Source organism: Nothobranchius furzeri, chromosome 2, assembly GCF_043380555.1.
Source record: "Nothobranchius furzeri strain GRZ-AD chromosome 2, NfurGRZ-RIMD1, whole genome shotgun sequence".
NCBI classification, from domain to species: Eukaryota; Metazoa; Chordata; class Actinopteri; order Cyprinodontiformes; family Nothobranchiidae; genus Nothobranchius; species Nothobranchius furzeri.
Genome location: NC_091742.1, coordinates 5,989,536 through 6,004,200, shown reverse-complemented (window position 1 = coordinate 6,004,200; position 14,665 = coordinate 5,989,536). Strand labels below are relative to the sequence as shown.

General features: G+C 46.1%; 1 protein-coding gene across 2 annotated transcripts in view; it reads right to left on the bottom strand.

The window, feature by feature from the left end:
- Nucleotides 1-14,471, bottom strand: part of paplnb (papilin b, proteoglycan-like sulfated glycoprotein) — a 16,185-nt gene extending 1,714 nt beyond the window's left edge. Inside the window, exons 1-16 of one of the 2 annotated variants that reach the window (XM_070543421.1) lie at nt 14,366-14,471; nt 14,146-14,227; nt 9,184-9,293; nt 9,010-9,070; nt 8,823-8,925; nt 8,442-8,572; nt 7,960-8,277; nt 7,658-7,834; nt 7,427-7,577; nt 7,269-7,346; nt 6,816-6,972; nt 6,669-6,744; nt 6,268-6,567; nt 5,980-6,156; nt 5,749-5,899; nt 5,587-5,664 (exon numbers count right to left, since the gene is read on the bottom strand). In XM_070543421.1, coding sequence (XP_070399522.1) covers nt 5,587-5,664; nt 5,749-5,899; nt 5,980-6,156; nt 6,268-6,567; nt 6,669-6,744; nt 6,816-6,972; nt 7,269-7,346; nt 7,427-7,577; nt 7,658-7,834; nt 7,960-8,277; nt 8,442-8,572; nt 8,823-8,925; nt 9,010-9,070; nt 9,184-9,293; nt 14,146-14,199 — 2,122 coding nt within the window. In that variant the 5' untranslated portion in view covers nt 14,200-14,227; nt 14,366-14,471. The remainder of the gene's footprint in view (nt 1-5,586; nt 5,665-5,748; nt 5,900-5,979; nt 6,157-6,267; nt 6,568-6,668; nt 6,745-6,815; nt 6,973-7,268; nt 7,347-7,426; nt 7,578-7,657; nt 7,835-7,959; nt 8,278-8,441; nt 8,573-8,822; nt 8,926-9,009; nt 9,071-9,183; nt 9,294-14,145; nt 14,228-14,365) is intronic. The other variant, XM_070543426.1, reaches the window with a different exon arrangement.
- Between the last annotated feature and the right edge of the window lie 194 nt (nt 14,472-14,665).

Sequence of the window (14,665 nt, the reverse complement as noted above, 5' to 3'; positions counted from 1 at the left end):
TTACTGAGAGTCACTGCTCACCCAATGCGGAGTTTTTAATGGTCAAATGCAGACCTTATTATCTCCCCAGAGAGCTCACCTCAATCATACTTACTGCAGTGTATATCCCCCCCGACGCTAATGCTAGGTTGGCCATGAAAGAACTTTCTGCAGCCATTAACAAACACCAGAATAAACACCCTGAGGCTGCTTTTATTGTTGCTGGCGACTTCAACCACACCAACTTAAAGACAGTCCTCCCCAGATTCTACCAACATGTCTCCTGCCACACTAGAGGAGACAAGACTTTAGACCATGCTTATTCCAACTTGGCTGGAGCCTACAAAGCAACACCCCTCCCCCACATTGGACAGTCGGACCATCTCTCCCTGTTCCTCACACCTCGGTATTCACCACTCATCCAACGTGTGAAACCTGCTGTGAGGACAATTAAAGTGTGGTCAGAGGGGACAGATGCGGTGCTCCAGGACAGATTTAAAAGCACAGACTGGAATATGTTCACCAACACAGACCTGGACCAGTACGCCTCATCTGTACTGGATTACATCTCCGTAACCACAGAAAGTGTCACCACCCAGAAAAGGATCACCATGTACCCCAATCAGAAGCCTTGGATGAACCGGGATGTTCGTCTCCTACTGAAGGCCCGCAACATCGCTTTTAGGACAGGAGATGCACACGCCTACAGTACAGCCGGGGCTGATCTAAAGAAGGGCATCAAAAAAAGCCAAACACCATTACAAAAAGAAGATAGAAGAACACTTCTCCAACTCCAACCCCCGACGCATGTGGCAAGGACTCCAGACCATCACAGACTACAGGATCACCAAACCCTCCACCGCATCCTCTGATGTTTCCTTCCTCAACGAGCTCAACAACTTTTATTTGAGCGAGGGAACCTCACAACCACAACCATAACAGACATGACGCCAGACCACCAACCTCTGACTCTCTCCCCCACCGATGTACGAGCGGTGCTGAGCAGGATCAATGTCCCCAAGGCTGCAGGCCCTGCTGGCAACCCTGGGCGTGTTCTCAGAGCGTGCTCTGGGGAGCTCGCAGGAGTGCTCACAGACATATTCAATCTGTCCTTGGCCCATGCTGTGGTACCGGCCTGTTTCAAATCCACCTCTATCGTCCCGATACCCAAAAACTCCAACCCATCTAGCCTCAATGACTACCGCCTGGTAGCACTCACCCCCATCATCACTAAGTGCTTAGAGCAGCTGGTCTTAGCACACTTCAAATCCAGTATCCCCCCCACCCTGGACCCACACCAATTTGCATACCGCCAGAACAGGAGCACAGAGGATGCAGTCTCCATTGCACTGCGCTCTGTCCTCTCACACCTGGACAATACAAACACCTATGCCAGAATGCTGTTTATAGACTTCAGTTCAGCATTCAATACAGTCCACCCCTCACAACTCATCAGGAAAATGACAGACCTGGGGATCAGTTCCCTCACCTGCAAATGGTTACTGGACTTCCTGACCAACCGCCCTCAACATGTCCGACTGGATAACCGCTGCTCATCAACAATCACAATGAACACTGGTGTACCACAAGGCTGTGTGATGAGCCCTTTCCTCTACTCCCTTTTCACCCACGACAGTATGATGGTTCCAACACCATGATTAAGTTTGCAGATGACACCACGGTGATTGGCCTCATAAGTGACAACGATGAGACCACCTACAGGGAGGAGGTGGACCGTCTGACTGAGTGGTGCGACACAAACAACCTGCTGCTCAACACTGAGAAGACTAAGGAGCTAATCGTGGACTACAGGAGGAATGCTGACCCACATCCACCCATCCATATTAAGGGGACGGCAGTGGAGCGTGTGAGCAGCTTCAAGTTCCTGGGAGTCCACATCTCCGAGGATCTCACCTGGACTACCAACTGCTCCAAGCTGGTCAAGAAGGCTCACCAGCGCCTCTTCTTCTTGAGGACTCTGAGGAAGAACAACCTGTCCTCAGACATCCTGGTGAACTTCTATCGCTGCACCATCGAGAGCATCCTGACCAACTGTATAACAGTCTGGTATGGGAACTGCTCCGCCTCGGACCGGAAGGCATTGCAGAGGGTCGGGAAAACTGCCCAGCGCATCGCCGGAGCACCACTTCCTGCCATAAAGGACATCTACAGGAAGCGAAAATCATCAGAGACCACAATCACCCATCACATGCGCTGATCACCCTGCTGCCCTCTGGGAGGCGCTACAGGAGCCTCCGGACTAAGACCACCAGGTACCGGAACAGTTTCTTCCCAACAGCTGTCAGACTCCTCAACTCTGCCTCCTGACATATGACACATGTTAAACTCATGGACTGCTTGTATTAACTGCAGCCTGTACATACTTATAGTCATAGAATATTCATAACATACTTCATACCATGTACATTATAACACACGTAATAGAACCATTTCTGTAATATACTTACACATCTATATTATTGCTAATTTATATTGTAATACATCTATATCACTGCTAAAGCACTTCTGGATGGATGCAAACTGCATTTCGTTGCCCTGTACCTGTACATGTGCAATGACAATAAAGTTGAATTCTATTCTATTCTATTCTATTCTATTCTATTCTATTCTATTCTATTCTATTCTATTCTATTCTAACTAGAGGAGGACAGAACACGCTGACAATTACAATGAACCAACAACACTGAAAGACACAGACAGGGTTATATACACAGAGGGAAACAATCAGGGAAACAGGTGACAGGCGGGAGTAGTGAGAGATGGAGGCAAGGCAGGTGCATACAATAATCTACAGGTGCTGGCCAGTAAATTAGAATATCATCAAAAGGTTGAAAATATTTCAGTAATTCCATTCAAAACGTGAAACTTGTACATTATATTCATGCAATGCACACAGACCAATGTATTTCCAATGTTCATTACATTTAAATTTGATATTCATAAGTGACAACTAATGAAAACTCCAAATTTGGTATCTCAAAAAATTAGAATATTCTGAAAAGGCTGAATATAGAAGACACCTGCTGCCACTCTAATCAGCTGATTTACTCAAAACACCTGCAAAGGCCTTTAAAAGGTCTCTCAGTCTTGTTTTGAAGGCACCACAATCATGGGGAAGACTTCTGACTTAACAGCTGTCCAAAAGACAATCATTGACACCTTGCACAAGGAGGGCAAGACACAAAAGGTGATTGCTAAAGAAGCTGGCTGTTCGCAGAGCTCTGTGTCCAAGCACATTAACAGACAGGCGAAGGGACGGAAAAAATGTGGTAGAAAAAAGTGTACAAGCTCTAGGGATAACCGCACCCTGCAGAGAATTGTGACGACAAACCCATTCAAAAATGTGGGGGAGATCCACAAAGAGTGGACTGCAGCTGGAGTCAGCGCTTCAAGAACCACCACGAGGAGACTCATGAAAGACATGGGATTCAGGTGTCGTATTCCGTGTGTCAAGCCACTCTTGAACATGAAACAGCGCAAGAAGCGTCTCGCCTGGGCCAAGGACAAAAAGGACTGGACTGATGCTGAGTGGTCCAAAGTTATGTTTTCTGATGAAAGCAAGTTCTGCATTTCCTTTGGAAATCAAGGACCCAGAGTCTGGAGGAAGAGCGGAGAAGCACAGAATCCACGTTGCATGAGGTCCAGTGTAAAGTTTCCACCGTCAGTGATGGTGTGGGGTGCCATGTCATCTGCCGGTGTTGGCCCACTCTGTTTCCTGAGGTCCAGGGTCAATGCAGCCGTCTACCAGGAAGTTTTAGAGCACTTCATGCTTCCTGCTGCTGACCAACTTTATGGGGATGCAGACTTCACCTTTCAACAGGACTTGGCACCTGCACACAGTGCCAAAACCACCAGCACCTGGTTCAAGGACCATGGTATCCCTGTCCTTGATTGGCCAGCAAACTCGCCTGACCTTAACCCCATAGAAAATCTATGGGGTATTGTGAAGCGGAGGATGCAATACGCTAGACCCAACAATGCAGAGGAGCTGAAGACGACTATCAGAGCAACCTGGGCTCTCATAACACCTGAGCAGTGCCACAGACTGATCGAGTCCATGCCACGCCGCATTACTGCAGTTATTGAGGCAAAAGGAGCCCCGACTAAGTATTGAGTGCTATACATGCACATTCTTTTCATGTTCATTCTTTTCAGTTGGCCAACATTAGAGAAACAAACATTTTTTCATTGGCCTTTAGAATATTCTAATTTTCTGAGATACCAGATTTGATGTTTTCATTGGTTGTCACCTATAAATATCAAAATTAAACGTAATGAACATCGGAAATACATTGGTCTGTGTGCATTGCATGAATATAATGTACAAGTTTCACGTTTTGAATGGAATTACTGAAATATTTTCAACCTTTTGATGATATTCTAATTTACTGGCCAGCACCTGTATATGGGGGAAAGAAACTAGCAGGATGGCAGATAAACCTTAACCTATAAAACACGGATAAAACTAAACCTAAAGACTGAGGGCCAAAAATTAATAACTAATAACTAGATGGATGAGGAGGACTAAAATAAGATTGACTAGGAATAGGGAGTGATTAGGAGGATACCAGAGGGAAGTCTAGAGAGGGCTGGGGATAATAATGGGACATAAGAGGAGAACCTGGAGTGGTAACTGGAGGAGGCTGGGGACAGAGGGACACAGAACAAGACAGAGCCCTCTGCCTCGGCGGCGGTGGTCGGCTGTGGCGGCCTGGGTGCTTTCCAGGTGTGCCTAGGTGGAGGTGGAGGTCTCTGCCCTCCCTGCCCTGGGCGCCCTGTGTCAGTGCCTCGGCTGCTGCTGTGGATCTACTGCTGCCAGGGCAGATGGCTCCCCTGATGGCGTTTCCTCATCCTCATCTTAGCTGGTCTGGCTCATCTGATCTCAGTCAATCATGTTTTTTACCATGGGGACGGGGGTATGTATGTATATGTGTGTGTGTGTGTGTGTGTGTGTGTGTGTGTGTGTGTGTGTGTGTGTGTGTGTGTGTGTGTGTGTGTGTGTGTGTGTGTGTGTGTGTGTGTGTGTGTGTGCCGGAGGATGAGTGTTGTAAAGGGGTTTTTATTGTCAGTCTGTTTTTAAAATTCTGGGGATGGGAGGGAATGTGGATATGTGGGGCCTTTTTTAATTTGTTAAGCACTTTGAGTTGCATGTATTGTAGGATAAAGTGCTATATAAATAAAAGTTGATTGATTGATTGATTGATTGATTGATGGTATGGCATACATTTTCCAAAGTTATTTTTGATTTAAAAAAATAATGTTTCCAACGTAAAGTAAATTTGACCTTTCAGAGCTAAACAAGGCTACAAAATTATGGACTGATGGTGACCTGGCTTTGTTGCTACTGGACTTGTAAGCAGAATCTTTTGTCCAACAGTGTGGCTCTTTTTACTTTGTGGTTAATTTTAGTATTAGTTGTTAGTGTTAGCTTGTTGTTAGCACTAGCTACAGCAAGCTGTTGCTGGGATGTTTACGACAGTCATAATTCTACTTTCAACCAGTAAGATGGAGGTGAAGGTAACTGCTTGGAGTTTTTTAATACTTGAGATTTTCATTAAAAGTATTTCTATAGTCTGTCACCCATACCTGAAGTTTCTCCTGAAACATGGGGCTCAAATCTCCTCATGGTGCTTCCACTCCCTGGATCTTGAACACTTGGAACCACTAGAAGAAAACAGGGAATAAAGGGAAATTTCAAAAAAGACAAAAGTCAAGTCAACAGCTACGTCATCAGATTATTCTTCTCACTTTGCACTCCTGGGCAAGGGTGTGTGTTGCACGACTCTACAGAAGTTGGTCTGCTAGCTACTCCACACTGATCCTCGGGGTAAGAGTTCAAGTCTGTATCAAAACAACTGACTTTCCTCTCTCTGACCCCACCACCACAGCTTCTAGTGCACTGTGGAGACAAGAAAGGATAAAAATGTGCTAGCACTGCAATGAAAAATTAGCCCAAAAAGTATTTTTCCTTTCACTTACGAGTCCGTACTCTGTTACATGCCAGGTTACGTGTGTGTGACAGGCAGGTCGGCGGCAGGCCTGGACAGAAGCAGGTCGTGCCAGTCCTCTGCAGTTACGGTCAGGGAGATGTTCCCCTCTTGGTCCCACACAGACCACCTCCCTCGTCTGCTGCCCTTCTCCACAGGTCACCGAACACTGATAATCCAACACAGTAACATTTTCCAGTTAACTAGTATTAACAAAAAAAAAAAAAAAAAAAAAAAAAAAAGAAAATCATGCAAACGTTGCTCTGTTCAAGCTACGGACCACGCTGAAGCTGGAGACGCTGTACTCTGCTGAGCACGGCTGCATGTTGCAGGCCTGCTGACTCGGTGGTCTCTGCAGTCGCTGGGCGATGCAATAAGACTCGTCCACCACCCTGGGGTTGGACGGGTCCTGAACCAGACACTCCACGCTTCGATACTGCATGCCTCCATCACAGGTGACAGAACACTCGCCATAAGCCCCCGCCCTGTAGGTGTATGCGAACATCTCCCTTGGATGAGAAACCGGAACAGCTGAATTGCTATCCTCATCCACACCCGTATTCTCTCTATGGGTTGATGCCTAAAAGAAGACAAATGATGGAAATTAGTAACTTAGCCTTCAGTTAGATTAGAAATTCATCATTTCAAAGCTTAAATAAATGAAGGGAATGCAATTTCTACCCTTGTTTGGTATTCAGGACATCCAGCTCCTCCTGGTCCTCGTGCAGGTGTCACCTCATCCAAACAACAGCCATACCTAAAAATTGCAAAATAACTTACAGATGGTCGAGCCAAATACCTTTCCTTGATTGAAAAAAAAAAACGTACCTGCTGCGAAGACACTCGGCAGATGAGCATCCCTGGTCCCTGGGTCCAGTTGCAGAAGTGTGTCCATCAGGACAGCAACCGTATAAGGACTGCACACAATGAGGACCTATCACAGGAGGGTAGGGATCGTGCTCAGTGTTTGTGTCGGGTCCGGAAGCTGAAGCAAATCAACCAACACGGCGTCAAAGTCACAAATTAATGGAATATTATTAAGTTTTTAGACCATTCTTAACTAAAATGTATTATTAATAAACTTTATCAATCACAACAACTACCAATAAAAACACACGTGGCTTTAGTTTTTTCAACTGTATATTTCTGGAACTTAGAAAAATGAACCATGGCGCCTACAGCAACAACCACACTCTGTGGTGTCTGAAAAAAATAGATGCAGAACCACAAAGAATGTAGATGGAGGACCTTTCCACACAAACGTTCAGCCTTCTACTACACCTGAATGTTCTCTTGGATCGTGAGGCACAAATCTTATAGCACTCCTCCCCACTCCTGGGTCCTGAATGCTTGGAACCACTGCAGACAAACAAGCTTAAAACATGAAACAGCATGAAAAATCAAAGCAAAAGTGACTCACCGACAGGTAATTGACTCACTTTGCGATCTATGACAGGACTGAGAATTGCACGTTTCCACAGATGAAGGTCTGCTTGCTACTCCACACTGATCCTCGGGGTAAGGGTTCAAGTCTGTATCGAAGCAACCAACTTTCCTCTCTCTAACCCCACCACCACAACTTCTAGTGCACTGTGGAGACAAGAAAGGATAATGATGTGCAAGCACTGCAATGAAAAGCAGAGTGCAAAAGGTATTTTCTTCTCACTTACGAGTCCGTACTCTGTTACATGCCAGGTTACGTGTGTGTGACAGGCAGGTCGGCGGCAGGCCTGGACAGAAGCAGGTCGTGCCAGTCCTCTGCAGTTACGGTCAGGGAGATGTTCCCCTCTTGGTCCCACACAGACCACCTCCCTCGTCTGCTGCCCTTCTCCACAGGTCACCGAACACTGATAATCCGACATGGTAACATACAGTTTTTCATTTGAGCTAAGCTAGATGCCAACGTCACACATTTTTCAAGCAAAAGAAAGCAAGAAAATCATGCAAACGTTGCTCTGTTCAAGCTACGAACCACGCTGAAGCTGGAGACGCTGTACTCTGCAGAGCACGGCTGCATGTTGCAGGCCTGCTGACTCAGTGGTCTCTGCAGACGCTGGGCGATGCAGTAAGACTCGTCCACCACCCTGGGGTTGGACGGGTCCTGAACCAGACACTCCACACTTCGATACTGCATGCCTCCATCACAGGTGGCAGAACACTCGGCGTAAACCCCCGCCCTGTAGGTGTATGCGAACGTCTCTCTTGGATCAGGCGCAACAGCAACCGGAGTAGCCGAGTGAACAGAACTTGTGTCGTTGTCTAATCCCATAAACTCTCCATGGACCAGCAGCTGATATAGAATAAATTACAGTAAATTTGCTTAATTAAAACTCAAAAACTGACAAGGGATTTGTGGTAAAGTGTTTAATCTTCATCCCAGACACAGACATAGGATTCAGAATTTAAAATTGATCTGAATCAAAGGTTAAAATCCACATTATTTTCAAGTCTCACCCTGCAGATGCCTTCCACACAGATGTCGGTGCGCCCCACGTAACACGGAGTCCCATCTACCACCGCTGGGCGGTGTCGGTAGAAGAAATTTTGTCCTCGTGGTACGCAGTTCAACTCGCACGGATTGGATGCTAAAATATTGAAGGAATCAACAACGTGGGTCAGATGTTTTCTGCGTATCATTTCTGTTACGCTGTGTATTTTGTCACATTTTAAACAAAACACGGGTATTGCAAGGTTAGAAACGGTGGAAGCACGATTAATTCTGCTCCTATCATTTAATAATAAAAAGATAAGTCTTAATAGATCCTGAATGGGGCAAGAAAAGCAAACAACTTAATTCTTGCTCTTTGTGTTTAAGCTAAAACAGAGATTCTTCACCTCCATAGTAAGGCACCCATGTGTGACGCTTCCCCTGAAAATCCACTCTGTCAAACTCAGAACACTGATCCTCCCGAAAATCTCTTGATCCAACTGGGCACGCCTTTTACAACCAATGATATGGAGAAGTAAAGTTACGGCATGTTAAATCTGTGTGGTTTTTAAAAGAAGAATTATGTTTAATTACATGTGTATTACAAGTACGGAAGGACTTGGAGGATCCCACACAGTTGTGTCCCCCATCTGTCCTGCAGAATTGAAAACATCTTTAGTTACTAAATGAACAATGTGAGTTGTACAAAAGTAATTTTGGATTCTGAAAATAAAATGATGATTTCTCCTTGATGTTGCTCTGTTTGACCTTGAAGTGATGCAATTCCTGGTTCTCATTGCCACTCCGGTGCCGCAGGTTTGGCTGCAGGGCCCAAAAGCCCCAAACTCTCCCCAGTAGTCATCGACCGGCTGTGTCAGCTGGATGAATAAAATGTAAAAAAAAAAAAAAAAAAAAAAGATGTTAAAAAACATCTAAAAATGCAATAAAAACAGAAACTCCCACTCGCTCAGGAACCCCGAGTACTGTCACGCACCAAATCCCAGCACCTCAAGCCACTAACACACATGGGGAGCACAATGAGACGCTAAAATAGAAGCTACAACTTGTAGCCGCAAACCAACCTATGACTTGCATAACGTGTTTACAATATGCTGCAGCATCACTGCAAGTAAAAGAATAAGAACACACTACACATATTTTTTGTTCAAACTTAAAGAAATGTGGACGTTATTTAAAGTGAACTTTGGGGGAATAAAAGGTTTTTTAAAGGTGTGGAACACTGAAAATTTTTTTTAATGATTATTTTTTATTATAATCGGTCACTCTGAGTTTTTCATGCAGGCTGAACATGAAAAAGTCTCCTACACCTATCTTCTGCATTAGCTTCTGATTTAAATTAGACTGTGAAACTCTAGGATTTGAAAATCCTAACACTGTGATGTCACACTGTAAATTTGCAGTCATGGGTTGGCCCATCTTGGCTTAAAGGCTTTTTGCAGTGAGGAGAGGGATAGAGAGAGTGTCTTGGTGATAGTGACTTTGCAAAATGCCTGAAAACATTCTGTTAGCCAATCAGAAGCAAGGTGTGTGCATATCATTAATAATAATGAGCAAATGTGCTGTTTTTAACCACCTCTGCATTCCCGGAACAGGAGCATTGCAGCTTTTTTTAAATGACTCATAAGGCATTGATTTACACTGCAAATGTATTGCATGAACGAGTAAACCACACTTTTAAAAGACCTGAAAAATTAGAAAAAGTTCAGCGTGAACTTCGTCTTATTTGTTTAAATTACATTTAACTCTACCTGTATACTAGACTTAGTCCTTTTCACAAGAATCTGGTGACTCAGATCTCATACACGTCTTTTGCCCTCTGGTGGAGGATATAAATACTGCAGCTGATCAATGCTCAATGTATTGTTTAGTTCTGCTACGTCATTGTCATCGTCTTCCTCCGCGACCCGTGTCCGGGTCTCCACCAGCTCCTCCGGCAGGACCCCAAGGCGTTCCTGGACCAGATTGGAGATGTAACCTCTCCAACATGTCCTGGGTCGACCCGGGGGCCTCCTGCCGGCAGGACATGCCCGAAACACCTCCCCAGGGAGGTGTCCAGGAGGCATCCTGACCAGATGCCCAAACCACCTCAACTGACTCCTTTCAATCCGTAGGAGCAGTGGTTCTACTCCGAGTCCCTCCCGAATGTCCGAGCTCCTCACCCTATCTCTAAGGCTGAGCCCGGCCACCCTACAGAGGAAACTCATTTCGGCCGCGTTTAACCGCGATCTCGTTCTTTCACTCATTACCCAAAGCTCATGACCATAGGTGAGGTTTGGGACGTAGACTGACCGGTAAATCAAGAGCCTGGCTTTCTGGCTCAGCTCCCTCTTCACCACAACAGATCGGCTCAGCGTCCGCATCACTGCAGATGCCGAATCAATCCGCCTGTCGATCTCCTGATCCCTCCTACCCTCACTGGTGAACAAGACCCCGAGATACTTAAACTCCTCCACTTGAGGTAGGACCTCTCTCCCGACCCGGAGTTGGCAAGCCACCCTTTTCCGGTCGAGAACCATGGTCTCAGATTTGGAGGTGCTGATCCTCATCCCAGCCGCTTCACACTCAGCTGCGAACCTACCCAGCAAGAGCTGAAGGTCAGAGCTGGATGAAGCTAGGAGGACCACATCATCCGCAAAAAAGCAGAGACAAGAATCTCCTGCCACCAAACTTGACACACTCCACACCATGGCTGCGCCTAGAAATTCTGTCCATAAAGGTAATGAACAGAACCGGTGACAAACTGCAGCCCTGGCAGAGTCCAACCCTCACCGGGAACAGGTCCGACTTACTACCGGCTATGCGGACCAATCTCACGCTCCTCTGGTAAAGGGACTGAATGGCCCTTAACAGAAAGCCACTCACCCCATACTCCTGGAGCGTCCTCCACAGGGTGCCCCTGAGGACACGGTCATAAGCCTTCTCCAAATCCACAAAACACATGTGGATTGGTTGGGCAAACTCCCATGACCCCTCCATCACCCTTGCAAGGGCATAGAGCTGGTCCACAGTTCCACGGCCAGGACGAAAACCGCATTGCTCCTCCTCAATCTGAGATTCAACTATCGATCGGACCCTCCTCTCCAGTACCTTGGAGTAGACCTTTCCAGGGAGGCTGAGGAGTCTGATCCCCCTGTAGTTGGAACACACCCTCAGGTCACCCTTCTTAAAGATGGGGACCATCACCCCGGTCTGCCACTCCACAGGAACTGCCCTCGATGGCCACGCAATGTTGCAGAGACGTGTCAACCACAACAGCCCTACAACATCCATAGCCTTGAGATACCCAGGACGAATCTCATCTGCCCTCGGGGCTCCACCGCTGTGTAGTTGTATGACTACCTCAGCAACTTCTGCCCCCGAGATTGGACAGTCCATCCCCAGGTCTCCCGGCTCTGGTTCCTCCTCGGAATGCGCATAGGTGGGATTGAGGAGCTCCTCAAAGTATTCCTTCCACCGTCCGACTATAGCCCCAGTTGACGTCAGCAGCTCCCCATCCCCACTGTAAACAGTGTGAGCGAGTTGCTGCCTTCCTCTCCTGAGACGCCGGACAGTTTGCCAGAACCTCTTTGGAGCCAATCGATAGTCTTTCTCCATGGCCTCACCAAACTCTTCCCATGCCCGAGATTTTGCCTCGGCAACTGCAACTGCTGCACCCCGCTTGGCTATCCGATACCTGTCTGCTGCCTCTGGAGACCCCCAAACCAGCCACGCCCTGTAGGCCTCCTTCTTCAGCCTGACGGCTCCCCGAACCTCTGGTGTCCACCAGCGAGTACGGGGGTTGCCACCACAACTGGCACTGGCCACCTTGCGACCACAGCTAGCAACATCTGCCTCAACAATCGCAGAGTGGAACAAAGCCGACTCGGAGTCAATGTCCCCCACTGCTCTCGGGACGCGGTCAAAGCTCTGCCGGAAATGGAAGTTGAAGACAGTCTTGACAGGCTCTTCTGCCAGGCGTTCCCAGCAGACCCTCACTATGCGTTTGGGTCTGCCAGGTCTACATGGCATCTTCCCCTGCCATCTGATCCAACTCACCACCAGGTGGTGATCAGTTGACAGCTCCGCTCCTCTCTTCACTCGGGTGTCCAAAACATACGGCCGCAGGTCAGATGATACGACTACAAAGTCTATCATCGACCTGCGACCTAGGCTGCCCTGTTACCAAGTGTACCGATGGGCATCCTCATGTTTGAACATGGTGTTCGTTATGGCCAAACTGCGGCTTGCACAGAAGTCCAATAACGAAACACCACTCGAGTTCAGATCAGGCGGGCCGTTCCTCCCAATCACACCCCTCCAGGTCATGCTGTCATTGCCCCCCAGCAGGACAATGGAGTCCCCTGATGGAGCACTATTTAGCACTTGTCCCAGTTACTCCAAATAGGGTGGGTACTCTGAACTGATGTTTGGCCCATAAGCACAAAAACAGTCAGGACCCGTTTCCCAACCCGAAGGCGCAGGGAAGCTACCCTCTCGTCCCCCGGGGTAAACCCCATGGGCGAAAGCCCGGCCCCCAGGCGCTCGCTCATGGGCCCCAACCCCAGGCCTGGCTCCAGGGTGGGACCCCGGTAACCCTCCGGGCCGGGTACACCGACTCTTTGATTGTACATCCATGAAAGATCCGCTGAACCGTTCTTTGTCTCACCCTTCACCTAAGACCAATTTGTCATGGGAGACCCTACCAGGGGCACAAAGTGCCCAGACAACATAGCTCCTAGGATCATTAGGGGAAACTCCTCCACCACGATAAGGTGATGGTTCAAGGAGGAGTAATTACACGATGGTTTATGATTTTTACAGTTGAGATGGTTTCTGCTGTAAGCTTCAGTTTGTCAAGGATGGAACTTTTTTATTTTATTTGTTAGGATTTAAAGGTTTAAATGGAGAAGGTAAAAAAGCAGATGTTTCATTCATTCATTCATTCATTCATTCATCTACATAAGACATTTGAATAGTGTCTCTTTCCATCTTTCTTTCCATGCAAAAACCATTACATTGGGCTAAATATAATTACGTGTGTGTGTGTGTGTGTGTGTGTGTGTGTGTGTGTGTGTGTGTGTGTGTGTCTGAGTTAACTGTGCATCGTATTCTTTCCCCAGTCTTGTGTTTTTACTGCAGGCTGTTGTGAGAAAGCAATTGATGTGCTTCAAATTTGACCAAAAATCGCCATAATTATCATCTAAAAATCAAAAGTAATAGTCATAGTAAATTTTTTGAACAGTTGAATTTAACATGATTATTTTTACACTTCATCACAGAAATGTTACATGACAACATGCTAAAATGTAAAAGAAAAATCTTGGTTCCCACATAGAAAACCATGAAATTTCACATGTGTTTCAGGTGTCTGATTAAATGTATGTGAACTTGTGATTTTCCACACATTAAATCCATATTTATCAGTATCAGTTTATGCAAAATATATTTATATTGTATAGTGACAGACACCAACAGCAGTTTTTATGAAAAGTTAAAGTAAACATTCACAACCAAACAAAATTAGCTTTTGAATACAAAATAATACAAAGATTATTTTATTATTTATTTCTAGATGACATTCTTGGCTTGATTCTCAATTTTAAAAGAAACACATTTCCCAAGAAACTTTGGTCAAACAATATTTACTTTGAAAATCTCCTTCAGTACACCTGTTGTAACACATTTGACACCAGCTAGCGTAACACAAACGATGCTAAAACTGTGACTCACTGTAAATGCAGGAACAGCCAGCTGCAGGATGCCAAGGACGTACAGGATGCTCATGTTGACCAAAAGCTGCTCCTGAACTCAACTTTCAATGCAAAAATCTTTACGATTTCAGTCGTTTCACACATGAATTTGTAACATTTTTAACAACTGTAAATATACAAAAGAGGGATGAAAGTGTGCAAAATATAAAATGTAATTTCATCTCCTTTTTCAGTCTTACCTTCTCGAAGCTGGTAGGTCAGCAGCGCAGAGGAACCTGCACCTACAAGGTGAACAGAGACACTGACACGCAGCTTTCTATCTTCTCACTCGGTCTGCTCGCCAAGTCCTCGGCTCATGAGGTGTCACATTTCAGCCACACAAAGAGATGCAGGTTTTCTTTTTTTAGGAAGGCTTACACGTCTGTTTTTAATAATATGTCATTGAAAATGGATTTTTGAAAACGTTTTTTTTTTGTTTAAAATATGCCTTCCACAGTAGTGTAGAAGTTAATTACATCATTTGAACAAAGACAACTAGA